Source organism: Monodelphis domestica, chromosome 2 (genome assembly GCF_027887165.1).
Source record: "Monodelphis domestica isolate mMonDom1 chromosome 2, mMonDom1.pri, whole genome shotgun sequence".
In the NCBI taxonomy this organism is placed as follows: Eukaryota; Metazoa; Chordata; class Mammalia; order Didelphimorphia; family Didelphidae; genus Monodelphis; species Monodelphis domestica.
In genome coordinates, this window is record NC_077228.1 from 112771095 (window position 1) to 112789964 (window position 18870).

Sequence of the window (18870 nt, forward strand, 5' to 3'; positions counted from 1 at the left end):
AACATGGCTCCACTGGCTACAGTCCTTTAGCATTTGTAGAGCCATTTGAGCAAAGCAGGTTCATTTACCTCCTCTCACTCATTCTCGTGCATGTTAGTCATAGGAAGTTTGAGAATAGGTTCCCCTCCAGCTTCATTTAGACCTAGTCTTGGCAGTAGAAGTTGTCCTCAGTTTAGACTGCAAGATTATCACAGAATCCTGTAGTTTCCATCTCTCTTCTCTCTAGCAATCCTGTGCAGCCCTCCTCCTGTGATTGAAAATGGGAAATATATGGGCAGTTCTGCAGATGAAGTTCCATATGGAACCCAAATAATTTATAGCTGCAATGCTGACCCAGAAAGAGGAGTGAAATTCAACCTCATTGGAGAGAGCACCATCCACTGTATGAGTGATCGAGAGGGCAATGGGATTTGGAGTGCAACTCCCCCTTGGTGTGAGCTTTCTGCTTCCTCTGTTCAGTGCCTGCCTCCCACAGTCTCCAATGGTTACCAGATATCTGCACAGGGACCTCCATATTTCTATAATGGCACTGTGGCATTTCGTTGTTATGCTGGCTTCACTCTGAAGGGCAGCAGTCAGATCCGCTGTAGCTCCAGTGGCACTTGGGATCCTGAGGCTCCAATCTGTGAAAAGGGTGAGTGAAAATTACCTAGGTCATCTCATAGTTTAGATTTTTTTTTTTATGACTTCTCCCCTATCAAAAGTTTTTTTGTTTTTGTTTTTGTTTTTAGGGGGCTGCTGGGTGACTCAGTGGATTGAGAATCAGGCCTAGAGATGGGAAGTCCTAGGTTCAAATCTGGCCTCAGACACTTCCCAGCTGTGTGACCCTGGGCAAGTCACTTGACCCCCATTGCCTAGCCCTTACCACTCTTCTGCCTTGGAGCCAATACACAGTATTGACTCCTAGACGGAAGGTAAGGGTTTAAAAAAAATTTTTTTAATTGTAATGACTCTATAATATATTTTTCAATTATTTTATTTTTTAATTATTTGAGTAATTTAATTATCAAAGCCAACAGGGAAATTATTTTAATTTTCCCCCTTTATTAATTCTTATATTAGATCTATGTGCCCTTTTGCATTTCACTTTATCTTTCTTAGCGTCAGTTATATTTTCAAACACTAAATATTTAAGGATTACCTGCTAGATACTGTGCTAAGTGTTTTAGATATAAAGGAGTTTAAAAGGTAATACCTTTTCTCAAGGAGCAATCATTCTAATTAGGGGAGACAGCATGCAAAAAGTATGTACTAATAGGATATAAATGGATAAATTCCAAATAACCAATAGAGGGAAGGCACTAGAATTAAAAGGGATAGGGAAAGCCTTTCCACAGAAGATAGTGTTGAAGGAAGCCAAGAAATGGTAGTGAGGAGGGACAATATTTCTTCCATGTCGAACAGCCAGAGCAAATTTCTGGAGTCTTGATATAAAATGATCTTGTTCAAGGAATAGCAAGAATGCTTGACTCACTGAATTAAAGATTATATAATGATGTGGAAGGTATAAATCTAGAAATGTGGAATAGCGATTGAGAGTCAGATTATTAAAGGCTTCAAAACTAGTATATTTTATATTTGATTCTAAAAGTATAGAGAGTCATTGTAGTATATTGAGCAGGATGGCAACATAGTCAGAACTGTTCTTTAGAACTGCTAAATGGAGGATAAATTGGAGTGAGGAAAGGCTTGTGATGTGAAAACCAGATACCAGGCTATCACAGGAGTCCAAGTGTGAAGTAAAGAGAAGGTGAACCACATCTGTAGGCATGTCAGAGGAGAAAATGGAATTTAGGTGAGAGGTGTTTCAATGGTCAAATTGACAGGCCATCTAGGCATGTTTGTCTATGAGGGATGAGAGACTGAGGAGTCAAGGATGGCACTTGGGTTGCAGAACTGAAGGACTAAGAGGATAATCATACTTTTGATAGTAGTTGGGAAGTTTAGAAGAGGGGAAAATTTAGAGGAAATGAGAGAGTCTAGTTTGGGACTTTTTGAATTAAAATATCTACAAATTTTAAGGTATCCAGTAGCTAGTTGGAGAATGGGAGCAGAGGGGTTATGGCTGAATCAGTAGATATCAGAATCATCCCCACAGAAAAGATAATTGATATGCATGGGAACTGATAAAATAAGCAAATGTAATAAATAGATGGAGAAAAGAAGACCCTGGATAGAGCGTCGTGGGACACCCATGGGTAGTGAACATGACATAGATGAATATCCTTGAGATCCAAAAAAATGAGAACCAGAAAAGATTAGTGTGACAAAAAAAAAACAGCTAGAGAGAAGAAAGATATCAATAGTGTCAGAGGCTGCAGAGAGGACAAGAAGGATGAGAATTAAGAAAAGACCATGAGATTTTATGATTAAGAGTACATTTATGACTTTGGAGCAAGCAGAGTGCAGTTGATTGGAAGCCATAATGTAGAGAGTTAAAAAGATAGTGAAAGGAAAGAGAGTAAAGGCACCTATTGTAGATGGCCTTCTCAAGGAGGTTAGCCCTAAAGGCAGGAGAGCTAAGGTGCAATATCAAGCAGTAATGAATGACCCAAGAGAGGGTTCTTTGAAGATGAGAGAGATATAAGTAGGAATGACAGATGGGACAATCTGCTGGGGATGGAATGGGATGGAATCATTTACACATGGAGAGGAATTTGCTTTGGCATGGACAAGGTCTCCCTCTTCATACGAAATGGGAAAAAGAAAAGATAATAGCAAAAGGCGTCTGGATGCTGTCAGATGAGGGAGAATGGAGATAAGAAAGGTTTCCATAAATTTTATCAATGAAATCTGAGCAACACTAGATGAACCTCTATTAGATTCCTCTAAGTATAATGGAATCATCATTGTAGAAAGCTTTGCAAATAGTTTCCTCCTTATGTCTTTTGAAAACAGGAATGTCCCACTGTGATCTTGTTAGAGAAGTAAAGAGTTGAATAGGAAATGAGAGGCCCCTCCTGAGGTTGTCAGTTTCTCTTAGGACAAGAAAAATTATGCTATGATTGAATGAAACTCATTGGTTTTCTGCTAGAAAGTTTCAGACTGACTTTAACATGAATTGCTTTAAGTTAGTGTTTTTACATAGAGAATACTTTTTCTTCAGAGTGTCTACCACCTCCTCAGATTCCCCATGGTCAGCACACAGGTGGGGAGAAAAACCACTTTGCTCCTGGGATGTCTGTAGATTACACTTGTGACCCTGGATACTTGCTCATGGGAAATAAAACAATTTGCTGTCTGTCTTCAGGAGCTTGGAGTCTTTCTGCCCCACATTGTAAAGGTACTGATGGTTTCAACTTGGGCTACTTTTTTTTTTTAACCTGAGGCATCCTTTAGTGATCTTAGTCTCAATTCTTTAGAAGCAGCATGTGAACCCATAGGAGAACAATTGCAATTGCCCTTAGATGGCAAACCTGTGGTCCTGGTTAATTCCTCTTGCCAAGAGGGGTAAGTGATTAGATATAGCTTGAATAAGAACTTTTTCTTATTGCTGTGCACTAAGTATTAGTTTAGCCTAGTGATTTCCTTTAAAAGCTCTTCACTTTCACCCAACACTGTATGTAGACTTCTAGACCTTTAACGACTATCCTTAACTCTTCAGATTTTTCTGAGTAAATAAGCCTGCTATAAACTGAGATTATTCTTGATCAGGTTTCTAGTAAAGAAAGCTTTAAATTTTTGGTGTTTCATTACCAAAAGCCTTTGCTCAATGGCACCTACTTTGACTTTAAATGGTTTGATCCAGAAAAGAATGGACATTGGGAGGTGAAATTATATTACCATCTATCTTTAGGTACCAATTAACTGACCATGTTTATAAGCTCTGTTGGCATCCTGAAGTGGGGACTGGGTTTTGGTTCCAAAAGATTCCACTTTGTAAAGGTGAGTAATCCTAATTCTCTTTATTTAGTTGGGACTTGGGAGAAGTAATTGAAGAAAGATTTGTCTTACATCCTTTGAAAAATTGATATGGCATTACTTTTGATAAAGTTTCCAATGTTACTGAATTAATGTTTTAAAAAATATTGTTATTCAAGTATTTTCCATGGTTCCATGATTTATGTTCTCTCCCACCTTTTCCCTCTCCCCTCTCACAGCCAACAAGCATGAATTAATATTTTAACATCTTCAAAACCAGAAGAGTTATGGTGATTAGGTGGTATATTTATTTTCTAAAATGCCTATCCTACCCATTTGCCCTGTTTAGGCCCCCTCATAAGATAACTTTGGAAATGATTTCAAACTTTACCAAAAGTAGGCCAAAGATATATGCGTGGGCTTCCCATTTCTGCAAAGATGGGTGCTGGGAATTTTATCTTATATCTTTTTTGGAGCCATACTTATTCTTTACAATGGTGCAACATACACTTTTGATTGTTTGTGATTATTTTTTTCTGGTTATATTATCAGTATGTATGTTCTTGACATATACTTCCCTATACTTTACTTTGCATCAGATTATGAGCATCTCTCCATGGTTCTCTATTTTTATCACATTATTATTATAGCACAGCAATATGCGGCTGTATTCATGTCCCACGGTTTGTTTAGCCATCCCCAACTGATGCACATCTACTTCGTTTCCAATTCTTTGCTTTCACAAAAAGTGAAAATAGAGATATTTGGCTATATATGAGGGCTTTCTTCTTATCAATGACTTCCTTGGGAAATAAGTGGATAGTGGATTCTCCAAGTCAAAGGATATGGATGTTTTAGTGACTTAATATGTATAATTCCAAATTGCTTTCCAAAATTATTATATTGATTCACCAATAATGCACTAGTGTGCTTCTTAATAACTCCTCCAGCACTGAGTATTCTCATCTTTGCCAATTTTCGGGGTGAAATATCAAGTGAAATATCAAGATTGTTTTGATTTGCAGAATGATTTGGAACATCATTTCATGTAGTTGTTAATAATATTCTATTTTTCTTTTGTGGGCCTGCTTTCCAGTACCTTCCTTCTCTTGTTATGGCTTAATATTATTCTGAGATGTCAGTATTCTGTAAATGTGATCTAAGCTCCTTCCTTTTGCAAGAAGCATTCATTAGTTGTACCCATGAAGGATTCTGGAACAGATTTTCCCCTTATTAGAAAGATACTTCTTCTAGGCTTTCTTCTTCCTGCTCATATTTGTAAAAGCTATGACAAAATGGTGTTGTGCGGGCATAGCATTTAAGAAACATTTTATTGAGTGGCTACTACATATGAGTGTGCTGTGCTAGGTTCTAGTGATGCAAAAACAAGAAATAGTTCCTTTTCTGAAGGAGCTAGCATTAGACCAGTAAAATGAGATAGGCATATGTATGTTTATATATGTGTATAAACATGTGTAATATACACAGATATGTATAGCATATGTATAAACAGAATAAAGCAGAAAAATAAAAATGAATACAAAGTAGCTAAATAAAAAGTAGTTTGAAAGGAGGTCACTTGCATTTGAGATTATGAGAAAAAAATTGTTCTTGATTAAAGCAGGAAGGCCGGCCCGTAGCCTTCCCACGAAAGGAAAGATAGAAAGTTGACCTTGGGGAAGGACTGCAGCCAAGGAGATGGACAAGAAGCAGGCAGATACACACGTAATATTTGACAATGGAGCTCCACAGAAAAGCCCCCACTACTTAGCTATCAGGAGGACATGGTACCGCTAAGCAGTCCTAAATTATCAACACGTGGATATAGGAGTATAGAGATTAGCTGAGAGGAAAACCCAGTGTTTTAGAGTGAATACTCTAAACCCAGACCGCTCAGGCTAGAGAATTAGGATAATAAGGAAGGGTCTTTAAAGAGAAAAGGAAAGATAGAGAGAGGAAGTTAAAGAGTGAGCTTAGCCAGAGGCTAAGTTCCAGGAAAGACAGAGATAGGTGAGGTGATGCGGTAAGAGAGCTGGCCTTCTGTGGAGCTCCTATTTATTACCATTGAGATGCAAATGTGCACAATACATAGGGATGAGTGCATAGTGTATTATCATTGGCAAGGTATAGGTGTGGTTTGTCTCAGCCAGGTGAGCACAAAGAAACCTGATTTCGCCTAACCTGTGGGACACTGGGATCAAGGGTCAAAGGCTTTACTAGCCATGCGCAAGACTGAGCATGCTCTCTTCTAAGACAGTCTTTACATTCTAACTGTTTCCCTTGTCCATAGATAGGTGTGGACTGCTACATTGATTAGAAAGGCGATGCTTAGAGTTGAATCTTGAAAGAAGAGGGGAATGTTTAGTCCAGAGAAGAGAAAATTTGGGGAAGTGGGAATATAAAACCTGTCATTAAATATTCAAAATGTTGTCGGGTAGGGGAAGGATTCAATTTGTTTATTAGCCTCCAAGACAAAACCAAGAAAGCTGGATGGAAGTTGCAAAGAGATACATTTAGGTTGATGTCAGGAAATTTTTCTTAACAAGTAGAGCTGTCCAAAAATGTAATGGGCATGATGAGTTCTCCTTCTTTGGAAATCTTCCAACAGAGGCTGGATGGACTTGTCGGGTGCATTATAGTAGGAATTCCCTGTTGTGTAGGTTGTACTAGATGACTGTCAAGGTTGCTTCCATCTCCCAAATTCTCTAATTTAGTTAAATTAATACAGCTTCCAAGGAGACAGGTAAAAGTTTAGAATTTCTAATAACGTTTTAAAAGAGAAAGTTACTTGTACTGCAGAACAGAGATGTCAAAAATTGGGATTTATGAATCACCAGTTTTTGTTTCATGCTCTTTTCACTAAAATGATGCATGCTAATGGTAAAGGTGATCTTTTGCCATAAATTACAAAATCTATAAGTTTATTGTATTTCTTTTAAAGAAGTTAGAAGATAGTAATAACCTCAACCTCCTTTCCTTGATTTCAGAAGTGAATTGTAGCCTTCCGGAGTTCATGATTGGTGCCCAGAATGTATCAACTAAAAAAACATATAATTTTGGAGCTATCTTTACTCTGAAGTGTGATGAAGGATATATGCTAGAAGGCAGTCCTCAGAGCCAATGTCAGGAAGATCAAAGATGGGACCCCCCTTTAGCAGCCTGTAAATCAGGTAAGTATTCTATGAGTCATCCTGCTCTGTCAAACTACATCATTTGCTTCTAGCACTGGGTTGTATTTGGGCTGCCCTTTCTTTTGCCAAAAGACTCACAGAGCAAGCAGTTCAGTTTACCAAATATTTGAAAATAAGTTGGTCGGATTTCATGCCAGAGGCCTTTAAAATCTAATGTGTCCCTATTTTAAAGTGGTTAAATGTGGCGCTTAATAAGTCTTGATTGGTTGATTGATGTCATTTAGTAGGATTTGAAATCATCAATCAGTTGTGTCCTCACCAGTACTGGCCTGCTTACTGCTACTCACCCACAATCCTTCATTTCCCATTGCTTTCCCTTTGCACTGCTATCTCTTGGAATATGGTCTCTCCCTGGTTTCTCTCTGGAGACTCAGCTCAAATCCTCTCCTCCACACCTTCACCTGAGGAGCTGACTCTCCCTCTCTTCTTATTGAATTTTGGATGAACTTGGTTAAATCCCTATTAGTTCCCTCAGGAGAGTGAGCTCCTTGAAGCCAAGGGCTACCTGCCTCTCCTCTTTCTTTGTAGCTTTAGACCTTAGCCTAGAGTAAGTATTTAATAAGTACTCATTAACAAACTATAAAGAAACATCTCTTAATTGGCATAAAAGGCTGCTAGGGTGGAAGTAATACATTTTGTAACAAGAAGACTTTGCTTGCAATGCAAAAGCAGTATCTTTGTATTTTTAAATCGGAGTTGTTACTGAGGCCTTTTTCCTCAGTTTGACTTCTTTTTTAAGAAAGTAAAAAGTGCTATGGTCCTGAGGCTCTTAGGTGGTTCAGCTGAGAGAGAGAGCCCAGCCTGGAAATGGCAGGCCCTGGGTTCAAATTTGGCTTCAGGAGTTTCCTAGCTGGGTGATCCTGGGCAAGTCATTTAACCCCCTTGTTGCCGAGTCCTTATTTTTCTTCTGCCTTGGAACCAATACTTAGTATCAATTCTAAGATAGAAGATAAGGTTTTCTTTTTTTAATGATATTGCCCAGATGTATAGATAATTACACAACTGGTTTATTTAATCAGGAGACAGTGTGATACAATATGATGCAGGACAGAGGTTCCAATCCTACCTTTGTCATTCACTGTGTAGTCTTTGGCAAGTAACTAAACCTTTCTAGGTTTCAGTCTCCTCATTTTCAGGAGATTGAATTTGACTTTGAGATCCCTTCCAAGTCTGAATCTGGCATCCAGGGTTTTGATCATGTGATATGAAGCCAAAAATGATATTTTTGTTTCATAGCCCTGGTATGTCCCTAATAGCAGGTCGAACCCATTTCATTTGACTGTCTCCCTCCCATTGTAGTTGTTTTTTTTTTTTATCACAGTGTTTTTGAATAATGTTTTTTTTATTTTTTTTAAATATATTTTATTTGATCATTTCCAAGCATTATTCGTTAAAGACATAGATCATTTTCTTTTCCTCCCCCCCACCCCCCATAGCCGACGCGTAAGTCCACTGGGCATTAGATGTTTTCTTGATTTGAACCCATTGCTTTGTTGATAGTATTTGCATTAGAGTGTTCATTTAGAGTCTATCCTCTGTCATGTCCCCTCAACCTCTGTATTCAGGCAGTTGCTTTTTCTCGGTGTTTCCACTCCCATAGTTTATCCTTTGCTTATGAATGGTGTTTTTTTCTCCTGGATCCCTGCAAGTTGTTCAGGGACATTACACCACCATTAATGGAGAGGTCCATTACATTCGATTATACCACAGTGTATCAGTCTCTGTGTACAATGTTCTCCTGGTTCTGCTCCTCTCGCTCTGCATCACTTCCTGGAGGTTGTTCCAGTCTCCATGGAACTTCTCCACTTTATTATTCCTTTTAGCACAATAGAATTCCATCACCAACATATACCACAATTTGTTCAGCCATTCCCCAATTGATGGGCAACCCCTCGTTTTCCAGTTTTGGGCCACCACAAAGAGCACAGCTATGAATATTTTTGTACAAGTCTTTGTGTCCATTATCTCTTTGGGGTACAGACCCAGCAGTGATATGGCTGGGTCAAAGGGTAGATATTCTTTTGTCGCCCTTTGGGCATAGTTCCAAATTGCCCTCCAGAATGGTTGGATCAGTTCACAACTCCACCAGCAATGAATTAATGTCCCTACTTTGCCACATCCCCTCCAGCATTCATTACTTTCCTTTGCTGTAATGTTAGCCAATCTGCTAGGTGTGAGGTGATACCTCAGAGTTGTTTTGATTTGCATCTCTCTGATTATAAGAGATTTAGAACACTTCTTCATGTGCTTGTTAATAGTTTTGATTTCTTTGTCTGAGAACTGCCTCTCCATTTGAATAATGTTTTTAAAATGACCAAATGCATTTGTTAAAATAAAACTTTTGTCAAATCTTTCCAAAAGCTGTTACCATAGTTTAATGATGATAGTCATAAGAATCTAGTCCAAGATTGTGCTAAACCATTAAACTGGTATTTTCATGTTGTTTTTTTTCAGTGAGTTTTTCTTCCCTTCAAAGCTCCCAAGGACCTGTTGTTCTCAGTGGTGAGTTTAAAAAGGCAATAGTGGCTTTTATGACCCAATATCCCAAATCAACCCAGTTCCCTTTTTTCTACCTAAATATAATTTTATCATTTTGAACCATTATGTAAAAGTAATCTTTAGCATTATAATTCAGATCTTTAAACACCTGAAGAAAAACTCCCAAGAAATCCACTGACTTTGGATGTTGGAAAAGTTTGTTTTATGTTCATGTAATCCTGTTTAGATGATTCTAATTGATAATAATAGTCTACCTGAAGCAGCCTGTGGCTAGAAGAAATAGAAGACTTGTTAGCACAAGATATATATATCTGAATATATGTAAATATATGTGTGTATTAAGGAAGCAGGAAAAGACTGATACTAGTTTTCATTCTAGCTCTGATTCATTGACTAGAATGTTGCTCTTGAGATAAGGGAGTAGATTATAAAGTCATTTGGACTTGTGAGTCCATACATGGGTGTCCCTTAATTTTAGCCATCTGATTATGTTTAATATTAGATTTTTTTGCATTCAAGGTTTAATCTGGAACCCTGTATTTAATAAATGGCTGTACGTTAGTTAATATGAAAGAATTCAAATATGGCCGAAAAGAATCACCATGAAATCCTAAGATACAAGTTGTTAAGATACAAGTGACCTATTGGCCACATTTCCCTGGTATTTAATGTTCCTACTTTTTTACCTAGGCATCCTTTTGGGTTCAATTCTGCTCATCATATTTGTTGGCGTCACATTGGCAATAATATCAAAACACAGAGAAGGGTGAGTTCAATTATGTTGTTATACAAAAAGTATAATACTGCATATGCTTTTTTATCAGAAACTAAGGTTAGTAAGATATGCTTAGAATAAATGCTTAGCTTATTGGTAACTAAGGTACAAAGGGAAACATATTGGGTTCTCATGAAAGTGGGAGATTTTCTAGAAAAAAAACATTATAGTTATATAGTTATCCATATAGCTATGGATATTGGGAGATATAATCTTTCAGTGTTTTTTATTGTTTTAAAAGGGGCATCTCTCATGGGCATCTCAAACTTACCTTGTCCAAATTCCCTCAAAATCTCACCACTTCTGGACTTTCTGATTACTGTTGAATTCACTACATCACCCAGGTTCACAGCCTTGGTAAAGGATCCCCTTCATTTTGCCTGTGTGATGTTCTGTGTGAAAAACAGCCAAAAGGCTAGGGTAAATGAGCTGAAAGAGAACATATGATCAGGCTGGAAAAAATCATCTGGAGCTAGACTGTGAGGAACTTTAGATGCCAAAAAGAAAATACTTGATTTTAGAAGGAATAGGAAGCCATGAAAGTTCTCAGCAGAGGAGGGATGTGGCCATGCTAGGGGCTTAAAGAAGAAAATCACTTTAGCATCTGAGTAGAAAAGTTAAGAGCCCTGGGCTGCAATTAGAAAGGTATTGCAATGGTCCAAGATAGAAATGAGAAAGCCTTAAACTGCAGTATGATTGTATAATTAGATAAAAGAGTTCATATTTGAAATGGGGTGAAGGCTCCTCCTTCAAAGCTCAGTTCAGACACTACCTTCTCCATGAAATCTTTTATAATGCTCTCTGCCAGCTGCTAGCTCCCTCCCTCCCATAGACGCCTTATATTTATTTTGTTTTTATCTATGTATTTGTATACATGCTTTTTTTGCTGTGATAGAAGCTTTCTGAAGGCATTCAGTTTTTCAAAATTGTATCCCTTGTGTCTAGGTTAGTGCTTGACAAATGCTTATTGACTAATTAACTTCAGTTTTGCAAAAGATGAAGTTCATTGTTCTTTATATGGCTCTTTATATCTTTTTTTCTGTAATTGCTAAAAGGACATAAAATTATATCTTTTATTTTGTGCATAATGAAATTACAGTAAAAATAAACTATGCCTATAAACTTTAATGCCATCTTTTGCCTTCAATTCTGTAAGAATAGACAAATATATTTTTTCTTAGTTATAACCACTACATGTTCATTTTGCCAAGCTTTCTATTAACATTACTTTATGCTGAGACTATTCATATTCCTGCAAAGTCCTCCTATTCATCATTTTTAGGGATGTATAGCACCTATCTAACACTATCTGTTGAACTTTTTCCAAAATATTTTTCGTGCACATTAATATATATGTATACATATATATAAAAATACATAAAAACAGGTCAATCAACAAACTTTTTATTAATTGCTTACTGTGTACTAGGCACACTGTGCAGCTGGGAAATGAGAACCTTCCAGCAGAAAGAGGCACTTGGGCTACAATGTAAAGGAGACAGTAGATTCTCAGAGGCAAAAGGGAGGAAGGACAGCATTCCTGGCATGCCCAGCAGCTACTGCAATAGAGAAGGGACACCCAGGCAACCATTGGACCTGGAGAGGTGTCATGGAGAGAAGGCAGACTGGATCCAGGGGACTTTAGAATCTTGGCATCAGGGCTGAAGGAGAGACAGTGTTGGTTGGTGAGTGAAGGATTCTGGGAAAGGAAACTGACCTGAGAAAGATCTATAGGGAATTCTTGGCCTTTTAAGCTGAGTCCTTGACCTGGCAAGGCCTGTTCCTGTTCTGAGAATTTCACAGAGAGCCACAAGAGAATATCCTGTTCCTGTATTCAATTTCTGTCATAGATCCATCTTCTGCCTCTCCAACCACTTCTCAACTGAGGAAAAGATCCCTCAAACCCCAAAGGGGACTGTGGACTCACTGAAGAGAGAGCCCAGCTCCCTTGCCCTTCCAGCCTTCTTGTACCTATCTATTGTTTCTATAGATAGATATAGATAGATAGATAGATAGATAGATAAAGATTAAATTGTGGGATCATTTAGTTGGGAAACCAGACAGAAACCTGAGTTTGCGAAATCACGCTGCCCAGTTGAGAGACCGTATTAGGAAATATAGGGAAACCAATCCCCACTTCTCATCTCCCAATTTGCTTACAGTACCTCTATTAAACTTTACCTACCACAGTCAGATTTGTCCAGCTTCTTGGTTTATGAGGAGGTATCTGATCAAGTTCCATAGAGAGGTACTCAGACCATCCCTCACTGAGGCAAGCCTCCACCTAGGCTTGTCTCCAAATCCTCTTTGTGCCTGAGAAACTGAGGTTATCCTTGGGTTTATTTAAGAGGGGAACCTTGTCATCAACTCCCTACTACCCCTTTTCCTCAGGAAACCTTGATATACCAGTGCAGCAACCCCTCTAAGGGGGGTGAGAGGAAAGTAGGTGCTAGCCCATTCAGGCATCAACTCTCTCTGGCAGATCCTTGAGAAATTCCACTGATGTATCATCAAGAACCAGTGAAAGGAACCTTTATTTTAACTTCAGGAACATCCATTTTTACAAGTGGCAGACAACCCTACCTTAGAGCTTAGGCATCATAGGAAACAACCAGAAATCATAAACTTAGTGTGTGTGGTGTGGAATAGAATTATAATTTTACCATATTGTGCAATTTTCCAATAGTATTAAATATTTTAAGTACTTATTATTTAGAGTGCATAGCAATGTTGTGCAGAGGCAAAGTGCTTCAACATCAGGAAGACCTGAGCCAAATCTGCTTTTGACATACTGGCTCGGTGACCCTGGGCTGGCCCACTTAACCTCTTCATATCCTAGGCAATGTTTTAAGGTTAGTATAAGTTCCAAAACAATTGCTAGTGTGTATTGGTAGAAATTTTCTTCTTGGAGACACCAGTAAAGTCATAGACCTAGACAAAAACTAAACTAATCTTATCTAGAAGCAGCCAGGCACAGTGCATACAGTGCTGGACTAGTATATAAAAGTATATAGGTTCAGATCCCACCTCTTGAACCCAGATATGTGGCCTTGCACATGTCACTTTAGCTTGTGTCAAACGACTAACTCCCTAGGACTGAACTCTGAAGTCAGAAGTAGACTCTTGGTGTAGGGAGGTTCCATATTGACAACATCAGAGATCTTTTATTAGCTATGTATATAAATCTTATACATTAATTCAATTCCATCTTCTTGTTCAATGGATATTTTTATTCTGCTAAGTATTTGATGTTTGTCACTTTTTAACCCTTTTTAAAAAAAATCAGAAAGATCATGGTTGCCCTTTTTTTCCTTTTTATCCTGTTCTGGGGGGCAGCCAGGTGGCTCAGTGGATTGAGAGCCAGGCCTAGAGATGGGAGGTCCTAGGTTCAAATCTGACCTCGTATACTTCCTAGCTGTGTGATCCTGGGCAAGTCACTTAACCCTCATTGCCTAGCCCTTACTGCTTTTCTGCCTTAGAACCAATACACAGTATAGATTCTAAGACAAAGCTAAGGGTTTTAAATAAATAAATAAACAAACTGTAGCATATGCTAGTTAAGTTTGGAGAGAATTATCCCCAGGAAGCTGAGTAGGTGTCATTGAATTCTTTGGCCATGGCAACCTATGAAACAAAGAGAAACACAAAGTCCATTGCAGTCCCTTATGCTTCTGCAAAAAAATGGCTGCAAAGTACACTAAGAGTCATAGTTTTCAGACTGACTGTAAACATCAAACTAACAGTTATATTCTAAAAATGAAGTGCTGGTCTAGGGAACAGCAAAGCAGATACACTAATGAGGGGAACCAAATCATATCAGTCTTGAGAGTCTTTATAAATGAAACTAGAAAACAAAAAGTTGCAGTTAAATGGAAGGCTGGCTCACAATTTTTATTGACAAGGCTATAAGTTAGTGAAATGGAGGAATTGACTTTACCCTGTCTCCAAAGGCAAAAAGAAACATAATTTAACAGGAAACATGGTCATCTTATATTAGACTCTTTTACAAAAAGATTAGCATGAAATTAATTGTAGCTTTTTTTTTTTGCCAAAGATTTATTGTAGAGAACGAAGTAGAAAAATTCTACAACAAATTCTATCAGACCTTTTAGATTTAATCAGCATTTACTTTAATACTTAGTGACTTTAAGCAAATATGGTCATAGAGAAGGACAATAAAAAATGTCTCTCTGATCTTGTTTGGTGTTAGCCATGACTAGTATTGGATTCTGCTTAAAGAACATTATCATGACATAATTGTAAGCCTTCTGGACAGCCTTTAATTCTTTGACTACACTATTTTTTTAGAAATAAATGTTTAATATATGATTACAAAGACACTTGGGATTTGTTGTTTGCTGCTTTTTGGAAACAAGTTAAAATTAACTTGACAATTTCCTTTATTTGTTCTTCCATGAGAACCCATGAGCCATCTTTTGTTGTGACATTTTGACTAATATTAACTCATTTTGCACTTGGCAGTTGATATGTAGTATCTCTTTTTTGCCTTCATTTATTTTAGCCATATTGCCCAATTACTGATATTATTTCTTTATGTGTTTTATAATTATTTGTTTTGTGGCTTTCCCATTCGCTATTCAAGTCCATTTAAAGTTCTGAGGTTGAGCTCCCTTGGTTTCATTTTACTTTTTCTTTCCTATCCCCATTATAGTTCTAACTTGAGGTCCTCTAAGTCAGTGGTGTTTTTTAGTAACATCCATCATATATTTATAACCAAAAGCTACTGTTTGGGTGATTCATTGGGCAATCAGCAATTCTTAGTCTTCTCAGATACTGCCTCATCATTTATATTGTGTCCCCTAATGGTGAATGTTACCCCTGGTTCTGCCCTAGACCCTCTTCTTCTATACTCTTTGTAACATGGTTTCTTTGCTCCCTTGAGTTTAACCGGTACCTTTTTAAACATCAGACACACATATCAAACTGTATGTCTCAGAGGCATCTCAAACTCAAGATGTCCAAAACTACATTCATTACCATTCATCTTCTCTCTACTAACATCCCACCTCCCCCCCCAACCTCTTCCAAAATTCCCTATTTCTCTTGAAAGTTCCAAGACCATACTTGAAGCATTTCTATCTTGTCAAGACCTTCTAGAGTTTGTGTTCTGCTGGCATAGTCTTAGAGAATCCAACATTACCTCCATGCTACAATGAATCATTGGAGTAGAACTCAAGTAGAATATAGAAACCTCTTGTATCTAGATATTTAAAGGAATATGTATACCATAATATAGAAAAGTGTTTTTGTTTTTAAATGACAATTTAAGGCTGATTTTTTAGCCAACATTTTTCTGTAGAATCTCATCTCAAATTTCATGAGGGAACTAATATAACTCAATTTAGAGAAATTTATTTTACAACGGATTCTACAAAAATTCTACAAGTAACTATTTTTAAGAAAATAGTTATTTCTTAAAATTAAATAGGTTTCTTAGATATAAATAAAGTGGAAAGGAGGGGAGGGGAAAAGGGAGGAGAGAGAGAGTACAGTGCCATTTGAACTATTATATTCATTAATATGTTAAAATTATACTTACAGTGTGGTAAAATCTTTTGCTTTGAAAAAAACTTTGGCCTTGTAAGCTCTTTAGGCCTTCCTTTGTTGTATCTTTTGGATGCTTTTAATCCTACCAAGTTCTTTTCACCTGAGTTTTTTATACAAGACACTAGGAAAACAACTTTATTTAACAAAAGCAGTGGGACAAACACTTTTAATACTTTCTGAATGAAATATTTAAATGACTTTAAAATTTTTAAAGAAGGAATATAGCCAGATCTTAAAAATTGTTTAGTAGCAATAGCTTCCTTTGGAACTGAAACTTTTTAATGAAAAATTTTTCTCTTGTATTTTTCCTCTGCTATTTAGCAATTATTATACTAATGAAAATCATAAAGAAGCAACTATCCCCGTAGAGATACAAGAAACTTCCATTAACGATGCTTACAGCCTTGCAGCTTAACCAGAAGGCTAACAGGTATCTAATCAGTTTTGAATATATTTATCCATCTGTGTTGTAAATAAACATGCTCTAAACTAGGTATTATTGATGGCTGCTCCTTGAAATATTCTCACTGTAAGAACCAAACATGGTTTTTAAAAAACCTAAATGTAATGGTGATTTATTTCTGATTTTCAAAATTTATAGCTTTTAATAGCAACCTCTTCATATGCTGGGTATCACCTTGCTTTTTCAGTACTTTGTATGAAGCCAGTTAGACTGTAATTTATAGTTGTTAATAATATTCACATTTACATAGCACTTTATGGCTTACAAACTGCTTTCCTCAGAGCTCTAGAGAAGGTAATGCAAGTATTATCCTCATTTCCCTGATGAAGGAAGTTAAAATATTAGGAAATACCTTCCTTTAAATAATGTAAGTTGGGGGCAGCTGGGTGGCTCAGTGGATTGAGAGCCAGGCTTAGAGACAGGAGGTTCTGGGTTCAAATTTGACGTCAGACACTTCCTAGCTGTGGGACCCTGGGCAAGTTACTTAATCCCCATTGCATAGCCCTTACCATTCTTCTGCCTTGGAACATATACACAGTATTGATTCTTAGATGTAAAGATGTAAATGTTTAAATAAATAAATAAAATAATGTAACTTATCAAACCAGGGTACTAGTGAGGATTATATATTATTTTCTTTACAGAATAATTATTTTTCATTGTAAAAAGAAAGTTCAACACAAGTATTATTTATTTATATATATATCATATATTATATATAAATATAATTATATTTAGAACATTAAGATCATTTGAAATATCTTTTTAGTATGTTGCTCACATGCCACTTGCATATGTGCTTGCTCCATAAATAAAAGTATCTATATTTCATGCATACAGGTAGCTAAGCATATTACTTAAAATGGAGGTGAGCATGAAAGAGGTATGATTCCAGATTTTCAGGTTTTCTTTCTTAGAAACAGTTTTGTTTTTAAAAAGGCCAAGTAACATAGAATATAAACATAGTCATCATGTTTAAATATTTGTATGCCACCAATGACTTCTGAATTAAGAGTGCCACGAATGTCCACTCAAAGTGTGTACAGTTTAATTGCCATTTCTTTTAACAGCTAAAAGAGAAATCTGATGTTTCAGTTATCTTTGAAATGCTATGAGATTGGAAAGCAATCTTGGAATGAAGCTTTAACCTTGATTTGAAAGAAACCACTCTGCTTCTGGAAGGTACCCACACAGGACATCAAAGTCTTAGAATTGATTTTACAGAGATGCAACTTTTATCAGAACTTGAACTCAGGTAGAACAAAGCAAAAGCGGCTCTGTAATGGTGGAAACTGAATTCTGTTGCTGTTTTCTTCTCAGTGACTATCCTCCATGACTGGCATCTTGCCAGAATGCAGCTACAAGCACTTGCAGACTTCTGAATCTTACACATTTTTTCATATCAACCCTAGTAGAAGTTTTCGTTGTTTTTTTTTAGTTGGACCATGTAAATTCTGATTACCTTCATTCAACCTAGCCATCCTCTTTGCTTTTGTTATCAGCATACTGATTGTTATTTGCACACTGGACTGAGACATGGTTTTAGTAATTTAAAGAAAGATGGTGAAACATTTTCTCTACATTTACTTGGGCTTTACTCAATTGGGAGGCAGCCTTAAAAACATTTAGTTTCTTTTTTAGTTATAAAAGGCAGCATTTTGCTTTTTTTCCCTCTCAGGTTAAAGTTAGTTCAATATCTGCCTTGAATTTCCCTATGACACAGTAATTCATGAAAGTGATTTCATGAATTAATTTAATAACATGATTAAGGGAGTTGCTTTGGTTGGCAGTAAGAGAAATTGGGGGAGGTGGGGGGTATTGAAGCTTTTGTTACTCCTTTATTTGTATTTCAAACGTTTTATTTTCTTGTTTTAAAAAAGTGTTTAACTTTTTAATTAATAAATTGAAATTATTTCTATAGAAAATTTGGTGAACCTGAATGGATTATGTTTGACTTGAAAATTTATATTTCCTTAAAATTCTCAATCTATCAGCCAAGAAGTAAAACTACATTGGGAAAATATTTTTACTAGGAAATGTTCTTACGGACTATATATGATGCTAATAGGTCTAGAGAATTCTTAAAGCAATGATGGTGAACCAAGGCACATGTGCCAAGGATGGCACACAGAATGTTCTCTGTGAGCACGTGCCCCCTCCCCAGAGTTCATTACTAGAGAGGCAGAGGGTCTCAGATGGAGTTGCTCCCCTCCCCCTTTCCACCGTGCCTGACAATATTTTTTCACCTCCCTCATCCCTCTGCCCAGCAGCTCAATGGAAGTTCACAGTGGGTAAGGTGGGAAGCTTACAGGCAGCAGCAGTGCTGGAGGGGAGCTGAGTGCTTGAGCCACTCCCCTTCTCCTCTCTACACTCACTGAGGACATTCTTCACTTCACCCACCCCTCTGTCCAGGAGCCCCATGAGATTGCTTTCTCCCTCCCCTGTGTGGGGCGAGGGGGGCAGGGTGCTCCAGCACTTAGGGTGGGGGGCACAGCATGGCATGTGATCTCTGG

At 37.3% G+C, this 18870-nt stretch overlaps 1 protein-coding gene across 1 annotated transcript in view; it reads left to right on the forward strand.

Moving 5' to 3' along the window:
* LOC100020467 (complement receptor type 2-like) overlaps positions 1 to 18271 on the forward strand; it is a 44198-nt gene extending 25927 nt beyond the window's left edge. Inside the window, exons 21-29 of the mRNA XM_056814624.1 lie at positions 227 to 634; positions 2899 to 2927; positions 3076 to 3323; positions 3749 to 3885; positions 6849 to 7031; positions 9507 to 9554; positions 10242 to 10317; positions 16216 to 16324; positions 17428 to 18271. Of these exons, the coding sequence (XP_056670602.1) occupies positions 227 to 634; positions 2899 to 2927; positions 3076 to 3323; positions 3749 to 3885; positions 6849 to 7031; positions 9507 to 9554; positions 10242 to 10317; positions 16216 to 16309 (1223 nt within the window). The 3' untranslated portion in view covers positions 16310 to 16324; positions 17428 to 18271. The remainder of the gene's footprint in view (positions 1 to 226; positions 635 to 2898; positions 2928 to 3075; positions 3324 to 3748; positions 3886 to 6848; positions 7032 to 9506; positions 9555 to 10241; positions 10318 to 16215; positions 16325 to 17427) is intronic.
* The last annotated feature ends 599 nt before the right edge of the window (positions 18272 to 18870 follow it).